Source organism: Corvus kubaryi, unplaced genomic scaffold, assembly GCF_017639235.1.
Source record: "Corvus kubaryi isolate FWS band 111438036 unplaced genomic scaffold, C.kubaryi_AGA036_p1.0 133, whole genome shotgun sequence".
In the NCBI taxonomy this organism is placed as follows: Eukaryota; Metazoa; Chordata; class Aves; order Passeriformes; family Corvidae; genus Corvus; species Corvus kubaryi.
The window spans coordinates 31,651,200-31,673,463 of NW_024580667.1; the positions used below are offsets into that span (position 1 = coordinate 31,651,200).

General features: G+C 39.3%; 1 protein-coding gene across 5 annotated transcripts; it reads left to right on the forward strand.

Moving 5' to 3' along the window:
• The first annotated feature begins 87 nt into the window (after positions 1-87).
• GYG2 (glycogenin 2) lies at positions 88-20,355 on the forward strand. 5 transcript variants are annotated; one of them, XM_042042425.1, is made up of 10 exons: positions 217-301; positions 760-922; positions 6,507-6,648; positions 8,372-8,546; positions 9,799-9,961; positions 10,499-10,625; positions 11,533-11,755; positions 14,079-14,219; positions 15,925-16,035; positions 17,926-20,355. In XM_042042425.1, the coding sequence occupies exons 2-10, from the start codon at positions 916-918 to the stop codon at positions 18,085-18,087; spliced, it is 1,251 nt and encodes a 416-aa protein (XP_041898359.1). In that variant the 5' UTR covers positions 217-301; positions 760-915; the 3' UTR covers positions 18,088-20,355. The 5 variants fall into 5 exon arrangements, with proteins under 5 accessions (XP_041898370.1, XP_041898348.1, XP_041898359.1 ...); XM_042042443.1 differs by lacking the exon at positions 217-301 and adding an exon at positions 5,647-5,784 and having other exon boundaries at positions 640-922; XM_042042436.1 differs by lacking the exon at positions 760-922 and having other exon boundaries at positions 88-301; positions 15,911-16,035; positions 17,926-18,012.
• The last annotated feature ends 1,909 nt before the right edge of the window (positions 20,356-22,264 follow it).

Sequence of the window (22,264 nt, forward strand, 5' to 3'; positions counted from 1 at the left end):
ATTACATGGCTTCTAAACTAGTGGCAAAAGCATGCTGTGCGAATAAATGTGCATTTATGGAAATATTTATAGCCCTCTGAATAGCATAAGCTCCCTGAAAACATCTACTTGCTTATCTGGGTGACAAGTTACCAGACCGCGTGTTATCTGTAGGGAATAGGATGGCCCCCGAGAGTTAGGTGTAGACTCTCTTCACTCACGGTGAATCCCGTGTATCTGGGTGACCACATGCCACGCTGCAGTCACCCTACTCATGCTCCGAGACCTTTTCCCACGCTCTGCCACCTTCACCATCACAGAGGTTGGTGTTTCCCTCTGGGCGCTGCGCGACGGAGCCTCCCCGAGCTACGTCCCTTGCTCTCGGTTTCTGCACATACGTGTGTGTGCTGGGGAGGCTTTGTCGCAGCGGCGGAGGGCGCCCAATGCATCGGGCGGGATACGGGACGGGACGGGAAGGAACAGAAGGAAGGGGAGGCGAGGCGAGGGTCTCTCCCAGCCCGGGGTGGGCGCAGCCGGGCGGCGGGCAATGGAGGAGCCGCGCCTGGAGGGGGGCAGGTGCCGGGCCGGGGCCGGGCCGAGCCGAGCCGAGCTCCGGGCCGTGGCCGCCTCGGGAGCGGGGGCGAGCGGGGCACAGGGGCGGGCGGCAGGAGGGTGCGCCCCTCGCAGTAAAGCCAGCGCCCGGAGTGGGGACGGGGTGGGTCGTGCCAACCCCCCCGCCACGGTCTCCGCCGCTAATGCCTTTTCTCTGCTGCTGCGCAGGAGTCCCTGCGAATGTAATTCACCTGCCAGTGCCTCCAGCAGGAAGGAGGCTAATCCCCTTGCGCGGTTTAGCGGCCCCCCCGCCTGCAGGTGAGGCGGCCGCAGAGGTGGGCGCCGCGCACCGAGCCCTGCCCGGCCGGCCCCCGCCTGCCCAGCATGTCCGGTGAGTACCTCCGCCCCGCAGCCCCCCGCCCGGCTTGCCGTGAGCAGCTTCTCGGGGCTGATGGGGCCGATCGGCAGCCCAGGCTGCACCCCCCGGGGCTTTTGCCCTTCTTTCATCCCGGTGCGGGCGAGGGTCTCTGCTGTTTTCTTATCAGCGGAGTGCTGTGCTGTAATTAGCAGCTTCAGAAGAGGATTTTAACTGTCTGGGTGATGGGGCGAAATAGCTGAACTCATTTATGTATTCTGCTTGTACGTACAGCTTGGCCTGCTTGGGTCTCTGCGTGCTTTCCTGGTGGATCCCCGGGGTGACAGGCTGGGGTTGGTTGCCTCAGTCTAAGGCAGGTTCAGAGAAACCTTTCTCATGCCCCTTCTTATACAGCATTGGTATTGGTCTTAATCAGTTATCCTTAAAGCCATGAAGTTTTAGGGCTAATCACATGGGGTGGGTGCAGGTACCGTTCTGTTTCTTGAACCTACTCAACTTTTTCCTTGGTTTTGAGAGCAGCAGCTCCCACAAAGCTTGGTTTATGGAACCGTTTGAATGGTGTCAGGCATCTGGACAAATGGATCCCAAGTTTGAATTCATGTATGTGGCACTTCAGCACCAGGAGGATGCAGAAAGCAAATCTGCAAATGAAAAGATTAGAGAATTGTGGTTTTGTTTGTTTAAGGGTTTTCTTTGGTTTTGGTCTTTGGGGTTTTTTTTTTTTTTTCTTTTCTTTTTTTTTTGGTTGGAAGGAAGGTGTGGAAAGACTGGAAACATCTAACTAACTCTGGATTGCTTAAGCGATTATTACTAATAATTATTACAAATTATTACCATTTTTCAAACTCCTATATTACAGTTTTAGGTGCTACGCTTATTTGCATCTTATGATATTGTTGCATTAGAGTTTTCATGAGCATCATTTACTATCCATTGAATACCAACATTGCAGGGTCTTGAAGCAGAATGTAACAGTTCTTAACTGAAAGACACATAATAAAAGCTACACAGAATTGGAATCAAGTGCTCTTCCAACACAACAGCAGTAATCCTGTCTACTAAAATTCAGTGATGTTTTAATAAAAGATAAGAGAGAGTCTGGTTTTGGATGAGGCAGAACTTCATTAGGCCAAGAGAAATATTGTATGCCATTGAATGTCAATTTAAATTCTGTAATAAAAAGTTCTGTGTAAAGTGTTTGCTGTTTATCTTCATTAGTAACATAAATGTTTCTACTGTTAGACCTAAGAAAGCATGGGAATTAAAATTTCCAGCTGTCATTTGTTTACTAGGGCAAGAACTGCCTCTCTGCTGGAAACTTGCATAATAATTTTTGGTAGGGGTCTGACTCAGGTTATTGTCTGACACCATTGTTCATTTTATCTACTTACAACAAAACACTTCTTGACTGCTTATAAGGTCGTGGGTATCAGCAGGAGCAAACCTTGCTGTTCCAGGATATGGTTGTGCTAGGTCAGAGAAGTGAGAAGCCTATAGCTTGTGTTATCTTTTGGGTAGTCTAACACATCTTCACTGAGACATGCTTCTGGGGGAAGATCCATAGAGACCTTCGTGTGGGAGAAGGAGTAACAAAATTGTTGTCAGGGAACGTGCTGTGAGTTGGAGCTGTGTTATATCACTGTCGCTTGGGATTTGAGTGGGGTGCTTTGCCTCAGTGGCACAGATCCAGGCTGCAGCCTGCTCATCCTGCAGATTGTCTCTGGAGTAGCAGGGGGAAGGTTACAAAAGAGCAATAGATGTATCGGGGAGGGGTTTAAGAAAGCAGTTGTACAATGTTGGTTAGTATGAATGGCAGTAGGCGCTGGGGACCTAACCAGCCTGCTGCAGGCTTTCACTTATTGATTTATCTGCTCTTGGTTTTGTGCATAAGATGACAATGTGTTACTTAGAATGTTTTTACAGAAAAATCATAACGTATGAGAGTCTGGTCTCCTGTTGCCATTTTGCAGTGGGCAGCTTGGTAAAGTTGAATTGTTACTCTAGGAGCTACAGCTGGAGCACATCTCTCCTTTGTCTGTCTGAAGAAATACAAAAATATTATTTAAAAGCTATGTCTAGTGGATTATGAAAAAAACCTCCCTACTCTTCTTAAATTTGTCTTGAATTTGGCAGGTGCACTTGAGTCACTCAGAGCTTGTTATTATCAGTCACTACTGCTTCTCAAAATGGATACCTGGTGTTTGTTAATTCTCTTTTTCTCTTTGAACATCAAAGTGAGCACCACCCTGTCTGTTTGCTCTGTTTGTACTCTAAATAAACCTTTTAGGTGCCCTAGAATTAGTTTTCATGCCTGTCGAAGAATTTTGCCTCTGGCAGTGTCAGAGGTGCTACTTCTATGAGTAAGTAGCATAAAAAGTTGGTGATCTTGGCTAAAAAAGCTTTAACGAGTTCCACATAAGATCACCCTGTCTGTACTGATTCACATTACTTTTGCTGTCTTCTCTGTGTAGCTGCAGAGCAGGTTCTAGAATAACTCAACAAGTTACTTCCTTGAAAATCCCTATTTTGTTCTAAGAAACTTATTGTTAAGTAATGAAACTGAGGAGCTACTACTGATGATAATTAATTTCTTAATTTGCACTATCACGTGCTGTGTGGTAATCCAGACAAAAGAAATGAGCAGATTTATGAATTCATATGACAGGGTTTTAATGGGATTCTAGTTGTACACTTACTTTACTCATAGTTCACTGATCGTAAGTGGTATTATATTAGCCATAAGGATCTACAGCTTGAAAACAATTTGCTTGAAAACTTAATACCCCTAACAGTGGGTGTTGTCCATTAAAAATCTTATTGTCATTCAGCACAAAGAATTAATGTTATGCTTAATGGTTTCTCGACACTTAAAAAAAACCCCCCAAAACAAAAAACAAAAACCAGTTGCAATGAATTTAAATACCTACACCTCTGGCTTTCAAACTTAAAGAAGATTTGATCTTTTAAAGTCAGTGAATGAAACCCTGTGTACACTAGATTTCATGCACTGTCCTTGATTTCAGCTAAATGGAAGCTTTCAGGTAAAAAATTTACTTCCAAGAATGTATATGAAAACCTGATCCTCAGTTATAAAAATAAAATATTTACTTATAGGCTATATTCCAAAGAATTTTATAAACAAGGCAAGTCAAGTAACACTTCTTCCTTGAAAGCAAGGATTAGATGAAAGAAAAAGTAATGATAAAATATTTTGATTTTAAACCCCCTATGGATCTTTAATGAATTAGTGATAACCCTATATGGTTTTCAGATTGCTAGGATATGTTTCTCTCCTTGCACCAGAAATATTTTAATGCTAAATATTTTCAGTCAATAGTTTTATTATCTATTTAATTATCTCTATAATGATTCACTGTATTAAGAAGGCCATAACATGTATCCCACATCTGATTCTCAAAACAGACAGGTTTTTTTTTATTTTTGTGAGGTATCTGAGAGTTTCTTAGAAGCAACAATTGTTTGTCACTTTGCTTCCTTGTGGTTCTGACCACGGGGGTACAGGGCATGAAAGCATTTGGAGGATGTGGTAATTTTCCATACGAGCTTGCTGAACTATTTAATGAGTAGTTTGTGTATTTCTATATGTATTACTTAAGTAAAGATTCAGCTTCTGTAGCTAAAAGAATTTGCAAAAGCCATGTGAAGATTGTGTTCAGTTTTGTGGTTGCTGTTTAAAACAGTATTTTAAGATTGGAACTCCCACTCATTTTGCAATTTGTTTTTCATATTAACCTAACTCCCACATTCCTCTCAGTACTTGTTTTATTACTTTTCTTTGGCTGAAGATGCTTGTTGCCTAACACAAAACTGCTTTTCTTTCCTGACTTTTTGCATCTTTTCAGAGTAATTTTATTGCTGAAGTAGCCCTCAGTGGTTTTCTGGTTTACATTGATTTTTATGGATGCTTATATTTATTCCTTTAACCTTCTGGAAAATTGCAGTAGGAGCAGTTTACTTCACATCTGTCATTTTAAAGCTACTACTTATTCGTTGTTTTCTGGAAAGCGCATAACTTGCTTGAGCTGTTATTATAATGGCAGATTTGAAAACTCATTTTTTCATTTTCTTCATCTGGAAATTGTGATCAGAATTGTTACTGGAGTTTGCTTAGCTGTGGGCTTTGCATGGATGATTTGGGGTTTTTTTGGCCAAGTTTGACGCTTACTGGGATTCTCCTGAGGTGCAGGGATGTGTGGCAATGTCAGCAGATGTAAGGTATGTGTGTTTGAAATAAAGCTGGCTGGCTGGAGATGAGTGAAAGAAGGCAAAAAGTGGGGGGAAAAGGCAGCACACCAGTAGGTATGTGTTTTGCTCTGGATTTGGAGGATGTGAAAAATAAAAATACTTAGTATCTGTTAGCTTATCACAGGCATCAACCATACTTTGTTGCATACCGTGATGAAAGTTCGGGGTTAGAACTCATTCATTTTGGCAGCCGCTGGCTGAGGCAGCCATGAGGTAATTTGTTGAGTTCTCTGCAACTTGTTCTGTGAGATTCTTTCCTAGTGTTTCTCACAGACCCTGGAAACTGTATGACAGGTTGTTTATGTTGGTATTGTTTGGTTGTTTTAATTTATTTAATGCAATTGCCTGTCCCTTAAGATGATGGTGGTTCTAAACAAGTATTTCAACACAAGTGTTTATTCAAGTTCTGTAGAGCTCAGTGGAGTTCCCCTCATCTGTGTGACCTGCTCATCTTGTTCTGGTTAATTTTGCAGCCTAGAATGTATCATCCTTCTTTTCCGAGGAGGCCGTTCACCTTGCTGAGTTACAGGTTCTCCCCAGGAGAGCTTCGTTTGGTTCTGGCACAGGGCAGAGCTGAAGAAGCAGCCCCTCGTGATCCTGCCACTGGCCTGGTATCTCTCCTAAATACATTGCCTCCTGTCATGCAGGAGTTTGGTCACTTCCTTTTTTATTGTAACTTCTTTTCTCATGTGTTTCTTGATAATGAGGAACACTCCTAAATTTCCTGAAGTTACTTGACATAGGGATCCTCAGCTTCTGGGAGGTGTACTGATCTTCCTACAGGTGAACTGTAGGAATTTCTCTGTACTTGTTCAGACAGCACCAGGTACTGTACCCCAGTACAAAGAAAGCAGAGCAAAAATAATGTTGGGTTGATTCAGTGGTGTTATGGAAACAACATTTCTGGCTAGTACTCAACATCTTGTTCTTTCCCTCAGCTTTTGGCACTGCAAAAACAAGAACATTTTCCTTATTGGTTTTATTATACTACGTTTGTGAAATATAAAATCTCAATATGCACAGATCAGCTTTTTTCATTGGTATTATGTTTAGGCAATAAGACTTAGGGAATTACTTGTTTAAGGCTAACCCAAAACCTGCAATTGTGAAAATCAGGCAAACAATAATAAAAATTAGAAACATACATTCTGCTCTCACTGGATTTTCTAATCAATTGTGTCTTTTGGGGGGAGTCTGTGAGAGAAGAGAGCTCATCACAGGAGCTGCAGGTTGTTATAAGCTGCAGATTGTTGTTTATCTGGAAGAGGAGGGAGCCTGCTAAAAGGGCTTATGTTAAAACTGTAAAGTGACTCTTCTGAATATTTTTTTTCAGTAACAGATCAAGCCTTTGTGACCCTTGCTGCTGATGATGTGTACTGTCAAGGCGCTCTCGTTCTCGGACAGTCATTGAGGAACCATAAGACATCCAGAAAATTAGCAGTTCTAGTTACCCCAGAGGTTTCCAGTGGGATGAGGTAAATGTTAATGTGTATTTGAAGATTTAAATAATGGAAGAATAACCAACAGCATGGAAGATTTAAATAGGTTTCTGTGGATTTCACAGCATTATACCTAAAACTTCCCCCTTGGCTAGTGATTTCTAAGAGGAGTCTCAAATAAAATCTGTTATAAGCTCCTAGGCCTAATAAGAATTCACTTGCAGAAGTAGAGCTTGTGGCTGGAATTTGTCTCATAATTGAGAACACAAGCTGAAAATTTGGAACTAAGGTTTTAGTGTCTTGCACTACTGTTTTTTCCTCCAATTTTTCTCTCTTAGAAAGAGCAAGATACATAACCACCTGTGACATCACAACTCTTCATACACCTAAGAGCTCAGTTTCACATGACTAATCTTCTTAAAATATTGGTGGACACCTATCATGATAAGAAATTAATTTCTTTTTGCTTTTTTGTATAAATCACTTTGCAGTTTGTGTTGTGATTCTACAGGCACTGCAGAATAGCATTTACAGAAATCTTATTGAGTCTGAACTCAAGCCCTGTTATTTGGAGGACTGTGACACATGTTAAACGGCACATGCCATGCCACAGCAACTTAAACTCTTAGTTCTGCTATGTCTAAGGAAGTGTGCAAGCTCCTGTTTTCTGTATGCCATGTGAATGTATTTGCAATGCATCTGGCTCAAGAAACATATTTTTGCTGTGGCTGGATGCACAAAAATCTGTTTTTACAGACTTTTGAAGTATGGAAATTGTCAGAACACTGTAACCTTCCTCAGGGAATACAGTATCCGTTTGATGCACCTGTCAATACTAAGTCTGTAATTCTTTTCATGCCCATTCCGTGGGAAGAAAAACCTTTATAATATAGATTTTAAATAAAGGACAGCATTTTTTTTTTAAAAAGTAGATCACTGAAATATACTTCTAAAAATCTGTACTGTACCTAGTTCTTTCCCAGTTAATTCCTGTTCCTTGAAGATCAATCAGGCAAAAACTAAAGAGCCTGAAATCTGGATTTCAACTAGCACAGGCTTTTCTTTTTCTGTATTTGTGAGACAAAGAGGACTTTGATTATAATAGTGTAGGGTAAATAAATATGTTTAAAAGACTTTTTTTTCTTACTTCTTGAAGGAAAATTACCTACTTTGGTGTTACCTACAGAATTCTCATGAAATGCATGCATAGAAAAAAGATGTTTAGCTAAAAGTCTTATTTGAGATGCTATATAGTAGTGAGGAGCTATATGTGGTGAGCAAGTATATATGCACCTTATAAAAGTTGCAGTTTTGAAGCTGTGTGTACTTGGGCACAAGAGGTACAAATGAGTGTGCTGGCAGTGCATGTCTCACCCTGTAAAATGCAGAAGGAACAGTATGGTGCTGTTCTTTAGAATCAGTTGTGCAGGATGAAAGCTGCTTTAATTTCTCTTGGTGTTTCTATGGGAGAGAAGTGACTAAAATAAGAATTGTTTTCTCCTCCATAGAGCAGCTGTTGCTTTTGAGATGGGCTGGTCCCCATAGTGGAGGAGACCCTGTTTCATGGCTTGATAGCTGCCACTGCAGTAGGCTGTTTGCAAAGACTTTTCGTTTCTGACTTCTTACTCTAGCCAATCAATCTAGCTTTGGTTATTGCCATAATTAATGTGGTGCTGGGTGTCACTGTTTTCACGCCTGAAGCAAACTTTGATGAATTTGTCTAAATTCCCTTCTTTCTCTCCACTGCTCACTCTGGTAGGTCAGTCCTCAGCAGTGTATTTGATGAAGTGATCGAGGTGGATGTGCTTGACAGTGCTGACTCAGTCCATTTGGCTCTGATGCAGAGGCCAGAACTGGGTGTAACCTTCACTAAGCTTCATTGTTGGACTCTTACTCATTACAGCAAATGTGTCTTCATGGATGCAGACACTTTGGTGAGTGGAGTGGGAGCCATGGAAACATTTGTGTCTGTCTCTGTGGGATGCTTCCTTGTCAGGCAGCGCACTGGCCTGTGAAGTGACCAGATTTGCTGGCGGTCACAAGGTCGCAGGAGCTCCATCCTGGCACGTTTTAGCAATTCTCACAGTTGTGCTGGCTGCATAAAAATAAATTCAGTTTGGAGAGCAGCCTCAGGACTGTCCTCAAGAGAGATCACAAACTCTATGCACTGGGTCTTCTGACAGAAATTTAAAATAGATCTCTCTCACATACATTTGTTTGGAATTATTCTGGTCAGGAAGGCAGGATGGTTTTAAAATGGAAAAAAAATCCCAGACACATTAATTATTTTTTTTTAAGTTTTTAGATGTACAGAGGTAAAAATGGCCATAATTTTGGCAAGGACAGTCATGTCAGCCTTCCCTTGCGCTTTCATGGCTCACTTTGAAAGACTGGGATGCATTTTAATTTAACAGGATTTTATTTGAACTAGAAACCAAATTAACTAATTCTTCTTGAGGAGGAAGGCTTATGATTTCTTGCTTTACATTAAAGGAGGAAGGCAAATTTTTGTCTTTGTTTTAAATTCAATTAAGTAATCTTACTTCTAAAAAATTTTCTTCTGGTTTTCACTGGCTCAGTTGTAGGTGGGGTCCTGACTTTCAGTGACTGCACAGCTGTCTTTCCACAAACTTTAGAAGTTATCTGGACCTTAACCTGATTGATTTTCCCACTTCCTTGTGAATCTTAAAAGAAAAACGAAAAACAAATCACTGAACTTAAGTTACATTAGAAAACTGGTAGCAAGACACAGTTTTTCTACTACCCCTTTAGTCAGTCTGTTGCTTACTAAAATGATTTAGATTCCCAATTTTCATCCAGTTCTGTTGTAGTTACCAAGAATAATGGACTATGGAAAGGTGAGTTAAGAAAGAAGTAAATTGTGTGTTTCCATGGTATAACATTTAAAGGGGCCATGGATGGTCTCCAAGGTTCATAAAATAATTTCACAGGCTTTGCATTTTATCAGAGAAATCATGGAGAAACACAATTTATGTTGCCTTATTATATTAAAAATAAAGGTTCTGACCCCTAGCATATTTTACAATGCCCCTGCTTTTATGCTCTGCAAGCCGTATATATACGAGGCCAAACTAGCAATTTACTCCATTGGTACTAATTTGACAACGCATGTTCTAGACAAACATTTGCTCTAACATTTTTTTCTCTTTTCCTACTCTCCCTAAGGTACTTTGCAATGTGGATGAGTTGTTCGATCGAGAAGAGTTTTCGGCAGCTCCTGATTCTGGCTGGCCCGACTGCTTCAATAGTGGTGTATTTGTGTTCCGGCCCTCCTTGAGGACTTACAACCTCCTGCTCCGGTTTGCTGCTGAACATGGCAGCTTTGATGGTAAGGGTCAAGGCTCAAGGAATGAAGTGCAAGACAGTTTCCATGCTATCAGGCAGAATAGAGGAAGGCAGGAGTTCTCTAGGATTTATCGAATTGTACCCTACAAGAATTCAAGGTGCAGAACTTTGCCTCTTACACTGTATTTAAGGCCTGTTGTCTTGCTATGGACTGTTCTTCCCAGAAAAGAGCAGTGAAGGGACATGGTGTCTGAGTCTTGCTAGGTAAGTTTTAATTCTGCTGTCTGGCTTAGGAGAGAGAAACACAGCTGATCTTCAGTCTTCTGCTCTGAGGGACACCAAACACTACTCTTTTCTTCATATATTACAATAGAACTTCATTTACACTGAACTTGCATTGGAGGGAGTCAGGTATTATTCACTTCTACATGCTCACAGAGCCATATTTTCAAGTGCAAGTTGCAGTCCCATGAACACACCAATCTCATTCCCCAGTCTCACTGCCATCCTTGGATGTGAAATTTTGATACAAGTTTGAGTGTACACACGTTACGGTAATACTGTTCTATGTATTCTTTAGGAGGTGATCAAGGCTTGTTGAACAGCTTCTTCAGCAACTGGGCAACAGCAGATATTGGCAAACACTTGCCCTTCCTCTATAACTTAAGCAGCAGCTCTGTATACACCTATGTTCCTGCTTTCAATCAGTAAGTAATAACACTTCTGACTGACTGTAAACCTCTGGAGTTTGTTAACAAACATCCTTTCATAGGAGAGAGTAATAATGGTGAATTTGGTTTATAATAAATGGCAGTATCACAAATGATCTCATGTAGAAACCATGCAGTAGAAGCTTAAATATAAGGTGAATGTATGGACACAGGGAGAGTCCCAGAGTTGGCTACACTGTCTTTTATGTTCTTTCAAAGAAGCTTCTTTCATTTTTGACAAAATGTAATTATTTTGGCATTAGGTTCTGACAGGTTTACTTTTAAGGTTGTTCCTTTGTTCTTGAGTAATTTCTTAGGGAAACAGTTGGCATTGCTTAAATTTTTTTGAGCCATTCCTTAGGTTCTTCTATGAAATGAAATTTGTGCTACTAATTATATGACTCCAGACAATGCAGTTGAGAAACTTTTCTGGTAAAAGGCAAGTTGGATTTAGGGTGTAATGAATTTCTGTTCCAGTTGCATAATACACTCTAACGGGAAGATGAACTTAGGCTGATGTATTTATTAGTAATTTTTAATATGGGATCAGTAATAACCAATTTTGGTGATTAAATATTTGAAGTTATATATATTTGTTTGTGAATAGAGCATGAAGGAGGACTGGAAATAGTACTGCATGAGCTGGTCAGTTTTCTTCATGAACTTTTCTACTGGAATCAGTAACTGGAAGCAAATGGCAGTGCAACTTTCTGTTTTCTGTATGTTAAAACACGATGAATTAAACCAGAAAGATAGAAAAGAATATCAATATATATAATTTCAAATGTGTTGCTGTTGCAAAATGTTAAATTACCTTACCTGCAAGTAAGCATGTTTCTTCTAGGAGTTTATATCAGCTTAAAAAAATATTTTATGTGTAGACCTGTATGTTTGATCTCTACAGTTTTGGTAGAGATGCCAAAGTTGTTCACTTCTTGGGAGCAACAAAGCCCTGGAACTACAAATACAACCTTCAAACAAGGAGAGTTATGCAGGATGGCACCACCTCTGGATCTTTTCATCAACTGTCATTTCTTGCCCTCTGGTGGAATATATACAGTGCTAGTATATTGCCTTTGTTGGAAAAACATCAAAAGATGGAAGACTCAGAATCTGAGGAATGCAAGGTAACTGATAAGGGGTTAGTGGGAATATGTTGGAATCAAAATGAAAAATTCTTAAAATTCTGTGTTTGCTAGAGGAAGAAATTATATGGTGTGGTGGACTGACCCTGGCTGAATTCCAAGTGCCCACCAAAGCCACTCTATCACTCTCCTCCTAAGCTGGACAGGGAAGAGAAAATGTAAGGAAAGGCTCATGGGTCTGGATAAGGACAGGGAGAGATCTATCACCAGGTACCATCAAAGGTGAAACAGGTTCAGCTTCGGGAAATGAATCAAATTTATTACCAATCAAATCAGAGTAGAATAATGAGAAATAACCCCAAATTTGGAACACCTACCCTCATCCCTCACTTCTTCCTGGGTTCAACTTTACTCCCTATTTTCTTTAACTCCTCCCCCAAATGGCACATAGGGATGAGGAATGGGGACTGTGGTCAGTTCATCACACGTCTCTGCTGTTCATTCCTCCTCAGGGGTTGTATTCCTCACACTCTTTCCCTGCTCCAGTGTGGAGTCCCTCCCATGGGAGACAGTCCTCCATGGACTTTTCCAACATGAGTCCTTCCCATGAGCTGCAGTTCTTCATGAACTGCTCCAGTGCAGACTTCCCTTCTGTAGGATGCAGTCCTTCAGGAGCAGCCTGCCCCAGGGTGGGTCCCCCATGGGGTCACAAGTCCTGCTGGCAAACCTGCTCCAGTGCAGGCTCCTCTCTTCATGGGTCTGGTGGTCCTGCCAGGAGCCTGCTCCATCATGGGCTTCCCATGGGGTCACAGCCTCCTTCACACATCAACCAGCTGTGGTGTGGGGTCCACCACAGGGTGCAGGTCAATCTATGCTCCACCATGGACCTCCATGGGCTTCAGAAGGACATCCTGATTCACCATGGGCTGCAGGGGTATTTCTGCTCTGGCACATGGAGCACCTCCTCCCCTTCCTTCTTCAGTGATCCTGGTGTCTGCAGGGCTGTTGCTTGCACATATTCTCACTTCTCTGCCTGCAGTTGTCCAGTTGCAAGGCAACTCCTTCCTCCTTCTCAAAAGAGGAAGGAGATTTTCCTCCTCCTTAAATCTGTTATCCCAAAGGCGCTACCACCATAACTGATGGGCCAGGACTTGGCCAGGGGCAGGTGCATTTTGGTGCCAGCTGGCCTTGGCTCCATTGCACTTGGGGGAAGCTTCTGGCAGCTTCTCACAGGAGCTACTCCTGTAATCACCCTGCTACCAAAACCTTGCCATGCAATCCCAATATACGTGGGAAAACTTAGTATTTGCTGGTTGCACTGATTGCTTATAGAAGTGTCCAAAGTAGTTATTTAGGAAGGATTTGTAGTACTATTTGTCTTTCCCAAGATATCCTGCAGCCATCTTCTTAATTGATAAAGTTTTTATGGTAATGTATGTGCACGCAAAAGTATGATACAAATTAGCCAGGGAAGGGATAACCTGGAGATGAAAAAACCAGACTTTTGTTTTTCTTGAAGCTAAGTTGTTACAGACCATCAAACTAGTTCTTGAACTGTAATAAAATTTACCTTTTCAGAACTACATTATAACTTGTTCTATGAGGGTCATAACAAATAAATCAGGTTGGCAAAAGTAGTGTTAATTGCATTTAGGATGTTAAATACAGTACTCTTATGTTATCAAACATTTACTGATCTCTTCATGCTTTTTTTTTTTCTTCAAAGGAAATGCAGCAATGTGTGCTTTTCATTATTAGAATAAAAAAACCTGTTGATAAATGGATGATTTTTTACAGACCAGTAGCATAAAGAAATGTGTAGAAGTACAATTTTTAATTTTGTATCCAGACATGACAAATTAGATCCCATTTATGCATATGTAAATATTTTCTTAATGTTCTATAATATTAAATTATTAACATAATTGAACTAATTGCATAGTCCCATAAGATCAGTTGAATATTTACCATCAAAGCCTCAGAGAATAATTTGGCTTGTTAACTTCATGACAAACTGGAAAGCAGAGGAAGGAATGGGTAGTTTTTGATCTTATGCTTTAACATGCTTTAATTGTTAAGGCATTGAGTATTAAAGAAATATTTCAGCTATGGTAAATGAAGGTGGAAATACCTGTTAGATTTACCTCCTGATGATGCTGGTATACTCATGATTGCAAAACAGCAAAAGCCTAAACTGCAACATTATCTGAATCTCGGTCCATACACCTTTCTTGCATTTATTAAGTTATTCCTTTAATGATTAAATCCCTGTAAGGAAGTGCAACTTCCTGTAAGGAAGTGCAAATAAATTATTACTCCCCTGAAAAATTGTATTTCAGTGGTGGGATGTTTTTGTTTTCATTAGCATGCTTTCAATGGAGTTGAAGTTACACTGAAGAAGATCAGTCCTTGTGTGCCCAGTTCACTGCCAATGCCCGAGCTCCCAGAGCAGACAAATGAAGTAAATCCCACAGCATGCTCACCCGAGGAACTCGCCTTCAAAGCCGTGAGTGTGTTGTATATTGTTATATGCAGTAACAAAGTCAAATTATATGCTAAAAGGAGATTCTTTCATTATTCTTCTTATCTGGAAGACTGTCTCTTCAATTTAGCTGTAGCTACTGAATTTTCTCACTAGCATTAAAAATAGTCTAAAGCCTATTTATTTTCTTTAATCTTTAGTAATGCATGTATGATGTGTCTGGAAGTTGAAAGAGTTTGCTTTGCATTTTAGGAAGAGGTTATTTATTCAAAGTTGTTAAGTACTTAATCAAATGTAATATAAAAAAACCTGCTACCAAAGTAGTATTTTGAATATTAATTCTTTTGTGAATTAATATATTTAGAACTAGAATCCTTTCTATCACTCCTCTGTAGAAGTTTTTTTCCCCACAAGTGTTGACCCAGAAAACTGTTCCTCTAATTTCTGTGACTTCAGCAACAAGGAAAGTCTTGAAAGAATCTACTAATGAATATTGCAGTCTTTCTGCTTCTTTTGTCACTTTTCTTCTATTTGTGTGTTTCTGTTGCACTGAATCTCCTTATTTTATGCAGGCATTAAGTTGGACATAATAGCACAATGCCTCTGCAGGTGTAAGTCATTAGATATTGGATGATACACCATATTACCCCATGGTACAACTGCAAGAAAATTAAATTAGTGTTCTAATGTCATCTGCTATTGAAACTTGTGAACTACACTCTACAACGATGAAGACAACTCTCAAGATGTTCTTCCCTTAATTTCTTTAGACTACAGTAAATCTATAAAGTAAAACTGTAATTTCCTCTTCCCCTTCCCCCCCTTCCTTTCCCCTCCGAGTGTGAAGGGGCTGAAGGAAAATTTCAAGCCTTCCAGTTCCATAACTTAAGAATAATTTATTTGCAAAGGATGTGTTTTCTTGTGTGCCTTATGCATCTGACTCCACTGGAAAGGCTCAAACCAAATAGGGACACATGAGCAAGATGTTTGTTTGGGGTAAAAAAATCCTAATGCTCACCTAAATTAGTTTCATTAAAATTTAAATTTCTATTAGTATTTTGATAACTACGATTGGTTTATCAGAATTAATCGCAAAGTAATAGCTTGCTTCTCTCCTTACTTAGGAATGCGATCATTCCACTTTTTCTTGCTCAGCTTCAATAGACTTGTGGGATTGTTTTGGAGGAAAAGACTTTAGAATGGGGTCTGTCTACTCATTTATGTTTTGCTCTCTGTCAAAAGCAAATATTTGGGACAATATTTTTTGGGGAATCTATTTTAACTCTGTTTTGGAATGCATTGTTCTGTTTTTATTTCATGCATATAAAAAGCTTATGTGAAGCAAGCTGTTATCCTAAAATGAGATTTTTCTTGTTGAAGTTTGGCCCCATGAATGGTAAGAATCTACTGTAAGCTCCCTTCCCAGGCTGTATGTGTAGTCACTGAAGAATGACAGCCACTTTGAACCTATTTTAAGACAAGATGAGCTGCCCTCTGGAGATACTTATCCTAGATTGATTATAGTAGTAGGCATTGATTCAAAGCCATTTTTGATAGCTAAAGCTATCAAAAGCTCCTTGGTGATAATGTGCTTCCTTGCTTTCCTCCCATCCATTGCTTTACCCTACCCCAAGACTGAAAGTGATTGTATTGTATTGTATGAATTCTGACGATAAGGAAATTTTGAAAAAAATATTCTCCTAATAAAACCTCAGTGGCTGTATTTTAGCAACCTGTGTATGAAGTCGAACCAAGAGATCCTAATGTCCATCTCTCTGAGCCTGACAGACCTTCAGAACAACCGGTACCTCAACCTGTGTTTCAGGAAACCTCAGAAATGGTACATGTAGCTTTGTGCATTGAACATCTATTGATAACTGCATGTGTGTCTTTGCTGCCAATGTAATTTTGGGAAAGCTCAATTAATTATAATGCAATTTGCAAATAAATTCCTTAATCTTTTAGCTATGTAATTCCTTAATTGTTTCCAATAGTGGGGTGTGATCCCTTTCTAGTTTTCTTTTCAAAACTTTGAGGTTTTTACATGTGTATTTTCCTGTGCTAACCCCCAAGTAATCAATGCATGGTGTTAATTTTAGTTCTCCAATACTAATACAAGCAAAGCTGTTTGGGTATTTCATGTTTGTTTGTTCTGTTTTGTTTTGTTGTGGGTTTTTTTACCTGCTGAGGTGATGTTTCCAAGCAGGTGGAAAGGGAACATGCAGGAGCCTGAGTGACTAGGCTTTCCTTTCTGACCTTGCACTGCATTTATGGGCACTTGCACACGTGGGCAATGTGACAACAGGGGCAGACTTGGTGTTGATGAGGTTGACAGGGTGTCAAGGTTTTGTAAGGTACACAACACAGCCATTTTCCTAATGAGGGCTTTTGTATGATTGTGAGGCACTGTGGTGAAATACTTCAAGACTGAGAAAAACCCCTGTAGCTCCTGTGCAGCCAGGGGTGTTTGGGCCCTAGCTGAAATTCCTAATTTCTAAGAACATGATGATTCCAGTCATCTTGTTAATGGCTTCCAAAGCTGTTGATAAAACTTGCCAATGATAAAGAAAGAAATCTTCACACATTAATGCAGGCTGAAAATTAAATACCAAGTACTGTTGCATGTCTGCATGTATAGGAAGCAAGCACTCTTCTCAGAGTATTCTGCCAGGTTTAGAATCATGTACAGCGTGGGAAGCAGGTAGGGATGACACCTATGGAAGGATGCAGTTACCCAAGCATTTAGTGTCATGTTGGCTGTTTGAAATACCTTACCTTGTCTTGCACAAGTCCCGTGCCTTATCTGCCCCAAACTGGCAGATGTAATGGATATTTCAGGATGTTTAGGCAGTTTAAGACATTGATTCCTGCCCATTAAGTTCTATTTTGAAACGTTTTTACCTTGAATTTGTGAGGGCTTCACTGGGAAGTCGTTCTAATTGATTAGTTTTGTTTATAACGTGAGATGAGTTGTTTTTCTGTGAACCTCTTCGAGTAGTACTGAAAGGAGGTTTTCAGTGGCTGCCTTGATTAGTCCTTGTTATATTTAATCTTTATTACAGGTTGTAATTGTTGGGATGTCCCCTTTTTGCTGGCATTGGTGAACTGTGGACACAGTGTTTCTTTTATGTGGTAAAAATTATCACTAATAATGTCTTTCATTTGTGCACCTATGATGACTTGACTTTGAACCAGCATTTACAATTTCGGACTGTCAGTCAAAATTAACTAGCTGTTGGTATAATGAACAGTGTCCATCTTTTGAATTAATTTAATGAACAATGTGTCTCACATCTGCTAAATAATACTGATCTCACTGGAGTTCAAATAAAACAAATTACCAAAAATTCTAGAAATGTATGTTCCCATGAAAGCCTGTTGGAGACAAGATTTGAACAGATAAATCATAAATTATTGTGGCAGATATTCTACTCTAACCAGGCCATATTGTAATATTTTCATTGTATTGTTGCTGAGTATGCCAAGACCTGAGTTAAGATCAGTAAAATAAATGTTTGGTATGCTCAAAGATGCCATGGAAAGCAGTAAGAGCATGGGAAAATGAGGTCACATTATCAAAACAGGAATGAGCATGTGAATATTGGGGTTTTTTTATTGTTTTAACTGGAAGCGTACAGTGCAGAAGTTTGTCATTTAAGGTTTAACTTCACAAAATTGATATAAGAACAACCAAATGACTGTTTTCCCACTGTTCTGCTTCTTCCCACAGAACGAGGTTGCACATTCTGTTTCAGAGCTGTCTATTCACTTCAAACCAGCAAAACCAGTTCCAGAAGATGAGCGGAGAAAATGGGAGGAAGGGCGCATGGACTACATGGGGAAAGACGCTTTTGAACATATCAAAAAGAAATTGGATGCATTTTTACACTAAGACAGGATGTCCTGTTATGCCCATCATGATACATTTCTTTATAAATGCAATTCTTGAATACTTGGGTGTCTTAACCAGTTCACCTGAGGCCAGTTAGAGGTTATTATGGATCCTCATACATTCTCTGTCTTAACAGATAGAGACCCTTGGTTTTTAACTGATAAATGTGCCTCATCTTCATTGTTCTCCCATAGTGCCTTCTAAAGAATAATGAATGGTACCTCTCTGAGTGTGAGCACTCATGTACTTATCACTCTTCCCTGAGGCACCCCGTAGCATTCTGCAGAAACAGTCACGAGTAGGAAACATGTTGGAAATTGAGATTATTTTCGAAAATGAGCTTTTCCAAAACTGAGATTATTCCCAAAGTACTTTCAGAAGTTGGTATAAAGTATTTAAATAATAAAAAAAACCTTACTCTTGAAACCAAATTAACACCTTCAAGGGTGATCATGACATAGACTTCAATACAGGAAAGAAGGGAAGAGATGAAATCCTGACCTCATAGAAGTCTGCAACAAAACTTTTTAATTTAAGCATGTTTAGGATTAGAGGAACTTCAGACTTCATCCAAGATCACTAGTGGATGCTCTACCTATTTACAGGAAGCTGCTCAGCTCCATAACTAATGTGAGAAAGCGTGCTCTAAAACTCTTTAAGACACACTGATAATGCATGTTAACCTTTTAAATTGTTGCTAGAGGATACTGATGCTTTTTAAAATATTGTGAGCTTTAGTTGCATATTCTGATTTGTGTGGTCAGAAGAAATGCTGACAGCATGGTGTAAACCTTCTGGTGCTTTTATATCAATTTGTTTACAGTACATCAAACTGCAGCTGATAAAGGCTGTTTTTGGCTTAGCATTGTTGCCCCATACTGCAGGCAATTTGAGTGCAACTGAAAACAAAATTGGCACTTGTGTTAGTAAACAGGCCCTTTGAAGATCTTTTAAACAATAGCTGTGTGTGGGAACCAATAAATCTCTGAGGATAATTCCCCAAAAAATCTACTGATGAGACCGCATTATATTAAGGATACTTACAGGGGATCGTTTGCTGTATTTGGGTACTTAAATTTGATTCATCTCAGTGAGTTTGTTTTAACAAACAAGTAAAATACTTTCTTTCAAAGCAAAAAACTTTTAAAGAAAGAGTCTTGGCAGTTGTGCTAATATAATAACAGATTTGACCATTATTTGTAACCTCACTCAATATTGGAATAAGAATTCTGCAGTGATGTTGCAGGACTTGAAACGTTTTGGTCTAAACACATCACAAATTTTAGCAGAGAGATACCTAACGAAATATCTTGGGAATTCTGTCTAAAAGCAATGATGTACCATTATGCACAGATGCTAGCAGGAAAAAAAGGATAGCAGGAGGAAAGAAAATTTTATTTTTTTTTTCTCCCCAAAAATAATGAGAGGGTGAGGCAGGGAATAAATGTACAAATCAGGAAAGGAATGAAAGAGTCAAAAGGTCCCTTAAAAGAAGAAAAAAATATCTTTGTGCACCTTAGAATTACTTCCTAATATTCACATTAGTGGATTTGCTTTCACTTTTGTAGGATATTTCTGATTTTATCTAGTTCTCATTTCTCCTTAAATTCTTAAAGTGGAATGCTATTGGTGTGTCTGTTGAATACAGGCTTCTAGGTCCAGTTAGGTGTTTAGGGTCAACAGAGAAATTGAGAACAGTCTTCTGTGCATCTCTCTCTCTGGCTAACCTTGGCACCCTCCACAGCCTGTGTTCCTGGGTAGGTGACCTTCACACATCAACACAGGTAGGTGTGTTCTACCTCTTGGTGCTGTGGCCCAGTGCAGCAGCGTGGAGATGACAGCAGCTGCAGTGTACCCTTACTCACATGGCATTTGATCTTCTGATTATCCCTGCTTCTTAGTGATCCTTATGCACTTCTGAGAAAGTCCTCTGTTTCATAAACATTGTTGCTAATATAATTCTAACAGTTTTTGAAAAGTGTAGAAAGCTGTAGTCAGCAATGTGAACTCATGGTTCATGCAGCTGTACTTTTTACATTAACTGCTAGATCTTATTTGGTACATTGATTAGATTATGGGAGAAAAATTACTGGTGTGAAATCAGTAACTGAAAGGTTTTAAAAATAGGAATATGAATGTAGTAAAATGTGTCATTGAGCACATTTCAAACTGTTAATATGTATAATGGTACTCTGTGTGGCTTTTACAATGTTTTAAAAAGAATTGTAGTACATTAATGTAATGGAAATAAAAGAAATGGAAAAGACATATGAAGTCGTGCCTATCAGATGATGAAGAGCTATAAGTTGTTTACGTTGTGCCAGGGAATATTACTTGCAACTGACTAGTTACTTTAATTTCTTTTCTAATTTTATTTAATTGCTTTTGAGACATTAGCATTACCTGCTGAGCAGAATTAAAACTTGAGAGTTATAATTATTTCTACAGACATACATAATGATAATGTTTAGGATCTCTTGAATTAGCAAACAGTAGCTAGTTTACTGTATTTCATGGAAAAGTATAGCTGTTAAAAGCCCTGCCCTAATTTTTGTGTCCTGGCTTCACAAACAAAAAATTGAACAAGTTTCATATAATGTAGTGTTGTAGTGGCTTTTAGCACACAACTGTTGCCACCTGGGTGTGAAAAGGGATAATTCTGTGTATGAATCCAGTGCTGTGCTTGAGGCAGCATTCTGGGTTTTTATAGCCATCATTCTGAAATCCTGGGGTCACAGGCAGGTCTGACGGGTGTGACAGGCTGCATGAGGCCATGAACCACAGCACTGAGTTTGCTGAGTCAAAATGTGTCTTGGGAAAAAAAATTACCAAGCTTCACCTGGAATTTTTCCCCACATTAAGCTGTGGTATAGCCTCAAGTATTTTTGAGGTAAAGGAAGTCAAGAAATGTAAGCTTTTTGGTGGCACTATTCATCTTTAAACAAGGCTGGACTGTGACCTACTGTTGTGTGGCAGACTCTGTATTTAGAGAGGACAGCTTGTGCTTAAAACAAAACATGCTGATTCTTCTGTCATGTGCTTGGAGTTATTAATAGCTTGACTTAGAGGGTACTTTTATTTGCCATACAACAATTTTATTGGGTGCTCTTCATGTATAAGGAGGAGGTAGTGTGGGTGTGCCACAACGAAAATTCTTGAAAATTTTAGACATGTGGGTTAATGCACTTTCCTAGCCTACAGAAAAAGGAGACTGGTATTCTTGAAATATCGCTTTACTTACTGCCTAGTGTTTTCTGAGGACTTTTCCAGCTGGGTGTTTCTTGGGGAAAAAGTTTTCTTTGTCTCTCTATATCAGTCAGCTCACAGCAATGGTTTTTCTAAAGCAGGTACTTGAAAAAATGCTTTGTTTTGTTTGGTTTTCTTCACCTTGATTTTTCTGTCCACAGTGGGAGGCTGGGTTAGTAGCAGGTGCTTGATACTTTTGTGTACTCCTCTAAACATCTCATTGTTCCCCAGTAAGTTTGCAGTATGCCTGTTTATTCCTTAATGGATCTGATTCTGTTGCTTTCCTAATCTAAACTGTTTTGATTCCTATGACTCTGAACATGACATTAAATAGGCCTGTTTTCTTAATTCATACCTCATTAATTCAAATCTCACATTCCAATTTCCCCCCAGTCTTCTTTTCATTATTTTGGGATTTTATTTCTGTGGTTTGAATTTTTGTTCATTTGGGTCTTTTTGTTTTGTTTGTTCATTTTTTATCAACCCAATATGAGATATTAAATGCATTGTAGTAAATTCTTAAATAGCCTCCAGAAATATGTGTCAGCTAATACTGCTCATTGAAGTAGTCTGTATTGTCAGTATATTGGTTGCAAAATGTTTCAGCCAAAATTCTGTTCATCCTAAGTTGGATGGCTCATAAATAGTTTCTTTTGTGCTAAAAATTAAAAGCTGCGACACTCCAGTTATATTTTGCATCCTGGTATAAACTTTTTGTTTGTAATAACATCATACCATAATTATACCAAAGGTAGCTAAAAAAACCAGTAATATATAATTGACTTAAACTTACAATAATTGCTAGAAAAGTGACAATTATAGTAATAAAGGGAAAAAATACATTTGCAAGATTTTTTTTCTTGAATTTTACTGACTGTTGTCAGAACCTTTTCAACTCAAACAAATTGGAGGGATAAAAACCCTAAAATTC